General features: G+C 33.1%; 1 protein-coding gene across 2 annotated transcripts in view; it reads right to left on the bottom strand.

Moving 5' to 3' along the window:
- Window positions 1-4,750, bottom strand: part of LOC118746688 (bromodomain-containing protein DDB_G0280777) — a 79,574-nt gene extending 74,824 nt beyond the window's left edge. Inside the window, exons 1-2 of one of the 2 annotated variants that reach the window (XM_036480570.1) lie at window positions 4,498-4,750; window positions 24-340 (exon numbers count right to left, since the gene is read on the bottom strand). In XM_036480570.1, coding sequence (XP_036336463.1) covers window positions 24-340; window positions 4,498-4,642 — 462 coding nt within the window. In that variant the 5' untranslated portion in view covers window positions 4,643-4,750. The remainder of the gene's footprint in view (window positions 1-23; window positions 341-4,497) is intronic. The other variant, XM_036480569.1, reaches the window with a different exon arrangement.
- Window positions 4,751-4,968: the final 218 nt, after the last annotated feature.

Raw genomic sequence — 4,968 nt, 5'->3', positions numbered from 1 at the left:
CTAACGAATTGTTCTAGAAGTTGGTCATCTTCTTCGTAATCGTCGTCGTCGGTAGTGTGATGTTCCATTTTGATGTCACAGAACGTATGGAAACCGAGCGGGTCATCGTGCGAACCATTTGAGGCGTCACCCTCACTCTTGTGCGCACGCGTCTGTTGTCTGGGACGACGGCTGTCGTTTATGAAACTCATCGGTTCGAAGTAGGCCCACTTGCTGCGTATTTCTATGGAACTGTCATGGGTGCCAGAAGCTCTTAAACGTTCTACACGACGCTCAATGCGACGCACTTCGGCGCGATAGGCATCGCGTAGATTTTTCCATTTGCGCTTGCAAGAGTCCACTTTCGGTGGAAGTGTTGAGGGGGAGGAGAAAATAAAGAAATAAATAAATTAGTGCGTATGGAAAAAAACAAGTACATATGTATGTAATTTCTAAAATATTTTCTTAATTCTAAAACTTAAGGGATTAAAAAAAATAAGAACCAAAAGTCGCAAGTTCCGATTTACATAACTTAATTTAATGATGATCGCATAGCCCATAGTTTTTTCCAGATTTTCATGAATTTTAAGCTTTCACTCAAGTGTGATTCTTTGAATTTTTGCAAGTCTGTTGCTGGTTTTGTCGTTTTTTGAATCGAAACGATTATTAATTTGAACTAGAGTTATCTTTTCAGAATCGATTATATGTATGAAAGATCGATAAATCTATGTCTTCGAAAGTAGAACTCTTCGAAATGGTTTTGTAATTTTAAATGCAGAATCACAGAAACATCCGACCACATACTGAGGTTTATCGATTTCACCAAATTGATCATGTTCAAGCGTGCGTCGCAAGGCATATTTCCAAATTTTACATTCAAATGTACGACCCGGGGAGCAAACATAGACTTGGTCCACTGTCTTCTTGCAGCCAAGATTCGCACACCCCTCTGTAAAGCAAAAAACTGTGCTAGTAGCAGCAAAGGGAAGATTCAACGTTGACAAGCTAATTTAAAACAGACAGTTATATATGACTAAAACATGGAATTTAAAAAAATTCGAAATAAAAAAGATCAACTGTTATTCCATTCGGAGTGGGCTTAAAAGATGCGAAATGAGTGAAAGTTTTTTAGGTAAAAGTTTCAAGAAAGTCGATCAGTTTTTTTCAAAATCAACATTTTATATTACAAGTTTTAAAACTTTTTGGAAATTCGGTTTTGAAAAAGAAAATACTGTCAAAAAAAGTCGCAATAACCCAATTTTTGTACAGTAATGGGCATTTAAAAATGATGGCTTTTTAAAAAATCTCTATCTCCAAAACGGATGTACGAAAAAATGTAAGTGCGCCCTGGCCACACTGGAGAAGCGAAACTTAGGTTACATATCGATTTTGTCTCATAACCAATATACATACATATTTACATACATACATCTGCTTTTGCGTCAGGTTATATTTTTTGCCTTTTTTATCTAGATCCCCACTTCTACCCCTGTTCGTTCTAATTACATTTATATTATTCTGTTTTCCTTTATCTTCATTTTCATCTTTTTACTCTATCGATAACAAAGTCAATAGTAACATCCACCAAAATATCGATAATAAAACCGATAAAAATATCGATATTAAAATCAATGACAATTTTGATATAAATTTCGGTAGCAAAATCGATAATGTTGGTAGCAAAATCTATTCGAAAATCGATTAAAATATCGATAACAAAATCGATAAATAATCGACAACCAAAATCGACAAAAAATACCGATAATAAAATCTATAAATAACCGATAACAAAATCGATAACAATAGCAATAACAAAATCGATAAAAATATCATTAAAAATTCGTTTAAAATATCGATAACAGCATCGATAACAAAATCTTTAAAAATATCGATTACAAAATCGACAACAATATCGATAGCAAAATCGATATGTCCCGAGAGTGCCGAAAATCTCTCAAATCTCAAAATAGTTCCTAGATTGAGTCTCTGTGTCTATCTACGTATATCCTTTTCTCTATAATTACCTTTATTTTAATCTTTCTTCCTCTATACTCGTACTTTTATCGGTGTCCGCATTTACATTATTTTCTTTAAATTTATCTTTGTTTTTACTTTTATGGCTATCATTTTCTTCATCTACATATTCTCCTTTACCTTTGCCCTTATATAAGTAAAGTAATTTAATTTACCTTGGTCTTAATTTTTGCCTTTATATTTACGCATCTTTGTTTTTCTTTTTATTTGTACCTTTGGCTTTATCATTTTCTTTATCTTTTTCTAAGTGTTATTCTTTAACCTTTTATTAGCAAGTTTTTTGTTAAATTCATATCATGTGCATACATCAAGAATCACTTGTTTCAGCCCCAACCAACCAACTGCCGCTAAAGAAGTTTCACTTCAACAAGTAAGGACAGTGCTGTCTTCGACTATGCCGAAGGCTTCTTACCTTTCATGAACATCAGAAAATTTTACTTCAACCGATTACTGTGTTTTAAATTAGTTGTTTCGGATCTAACCAAAAATTTTACCTCCACTGCATACATAGATAGAGGAGCTACATATATAAAAAATCTCTTAGGGCCAAATTCACAGTCCGTAGTTAACCATTGATAAGAGTTTAACTATTGATTTTCATATTCACAACGCTCAGTTAACAAAAGTTTAAACCAGCATGCCCCCATAGTTAAACTCTTGTGAAATACTTTTTTTTTTGTGGAACGAATTTCAAATTTGAATAGAAAAGTATTGATTTTTAGAATTTGTATATTTTCAGGCGATACGAATTTCCATAGTTAACTATGTGACTCTGAATATAAATTCATAGTTAAACTCTTGTTGGTGGCTAAGTTAACAATGGTTTAACTAAGCACTGTGAATTCGGCCCTTACATGAACAATCAGTGGTATGGAAGATATACCTTATAAAGCACAGATCTAAATGGTTTTCACTACTGCATATTATCGATATGTAAACTGGATACACAATTTAATGGTTTCATCTGCCAACTTAAAGGAGTTATATCTCAAAAACTTGTATCTGAACAATGAGTGATATATGAGATATAGCTTATACAGCACCGATCCTGAAATTTCTCTGTAGACTTTGTATGACTATTTCGAAAATAGCGCACGAAATTGCTCGGTTCAAGCCCCGTATTTGAAAAATCAGTTGAATGGTAGCTAAATATGTATTTGTGATAGTGACCCGATCTTCGTAATTTTAACTGTAAGATTTATGTTGACAATGAGTGAATAGTTGGCTGCATAAATGGAGGAGTTTGTAACAAAAAATCTCATATCTGAACAATCAGTTGTATATGAGGGACATGTTATAGTGGTCCGGTTTTGGTGGTACCGAAAAATGATTAATGCCTTATAAAATTACAACCGCTTACTGTACTTATTACTGTAAACGAGCAATTAGTGTATATATATATTAGGGTGGTGCAAAATAACTAACCTAGCGAATTTATGGCGTTAAAATGACCTATGTATTTACTGAGAAGGAAATTCTTCCATTTCGCAAAATATTTATTTCAATTTTAAAAGGTGTCGGTGGGCATTTGAAGTTTTCTATGTAAATAACATGTAAAAAAATTTGTTTTCATTAAAAATGTTATAACTTTTGAACCGTTAAAAAAAGTTATAGAAAAGGGATACACGTTTTTTTGTAGGGCATTAAATTCTCAAAAAAATTACCCCGAAGTTGGTTGTCTTTGAAACGATTAGGAGTATTAAATATGTTAATGATATTGCTGAACGAGGCATAGCGTTGATACAAAATTATAATCGAACTTTGACGAAAGACGAAAAACAAAAGCAATTTCTTTTGCAATTAATACAATTACCATAAAATAATTTAAAAATAAATAGTCAAAACTTGTTAATATGTGGCGGTCTTATAATCATGCAACGCAGTGTATTATTAACTTGTTTGACTTGTGTTTAGAGAAACTTTCAATTGTTAATTTATTTGTTATTTATGTGTCGAAATAAATACATAATAAAAAAATACATTATAAAAAAATGTTTGTGTTTTTAATGTGGAGAGTTTGTCCTCCTGGAATGTTAAAAAATTCTGGTCACCTTAATAGTACGCAAGTATATGTAAGCACTTCAGGCAAACGTGTAAAAATTTCCCTAAATACTTACAAAAATAAAATACAAAAAACTATAAAATTCGGCTGCGTATGCTAAAAATATACACACATACACAGAATTTTTTGGTTCTTTTTTGCACAACAATCAAAATAAACTTTTTCAAGCTCACACTTTTTCGCTTCTTTCGTCCATTTTTATGAATGAACTGCGCAAATTGCACTTACATAAATATGTAATTATATATGTACCTAAGTGCAGACAGACAGTTGTTTGTGTGTATTTGAATAAACTGATACTTTTTAATCTTCAATCAAACACAACTGTACTTGTCTCGTACAAACTTGCTACGCTCCCTTTCCCCCCTTAAATCTAAAGTTCAATACTTATTTAAGCAACTGGTGCATATATGTAAACTTACCATCTACTCCCAGAATTGTCGCAATTTCAGTCCATTGTTGTGGTGTATTTGTCCTATCCTTGTACTGCCCGTATCGTACATCCCATATAATAGGGCGTGACTTCACTTCTTCAATTAACTGCCGTACATCCAACTCGTCTGGCATTTTTTCCGTTACTAAAAACTTTTTTTCGCAATGTGATGTCACATGCCGGCTAGCGATTTCGTTTCGTTATAACGAAATCAACAAAGAGCACACGACGATAACAACAGCGAAAGCCGCTGCATAACGAAGCGAAATTCTAAATACTCACAGGAGAGCAAAAAGAGAGAGTTCGTTTAGATAGGGAAAAACAACAGGCTTCTCAGCCAGACAAAGAGATATGTATGTATGTATATATGAATTTATGTACATATGTAGGCTACGAGGCAGCCGGTCATAAAAGTAAAAGTGGTTAACAGGGCTGCCAGCTGTACTTAGCTGTGAGGTGC

This window comes from Rhagoletis pomonella, unplaced genomic scaffold (assembly GCF_013731165.1).
Source record: "Rhagoletis pomonella isolate Grant_MI unplaced genomic scaffold, Rhpom_1.0 Rhpom_scaffold_00011, whole genome shotgun sequence".
NCBI classification, from domain to species: domain Eukaryota; kingdom Metazoa; phylum Arthropoda; class Insecta; order Diptera; family Tephritidae; genus Rhagoletis; species Rhagoletis pomonella.
Note: the sequence above shows the minus strand (reverse complement) of the source record. Positions and strands in the feature narration are given on the sequence as shown.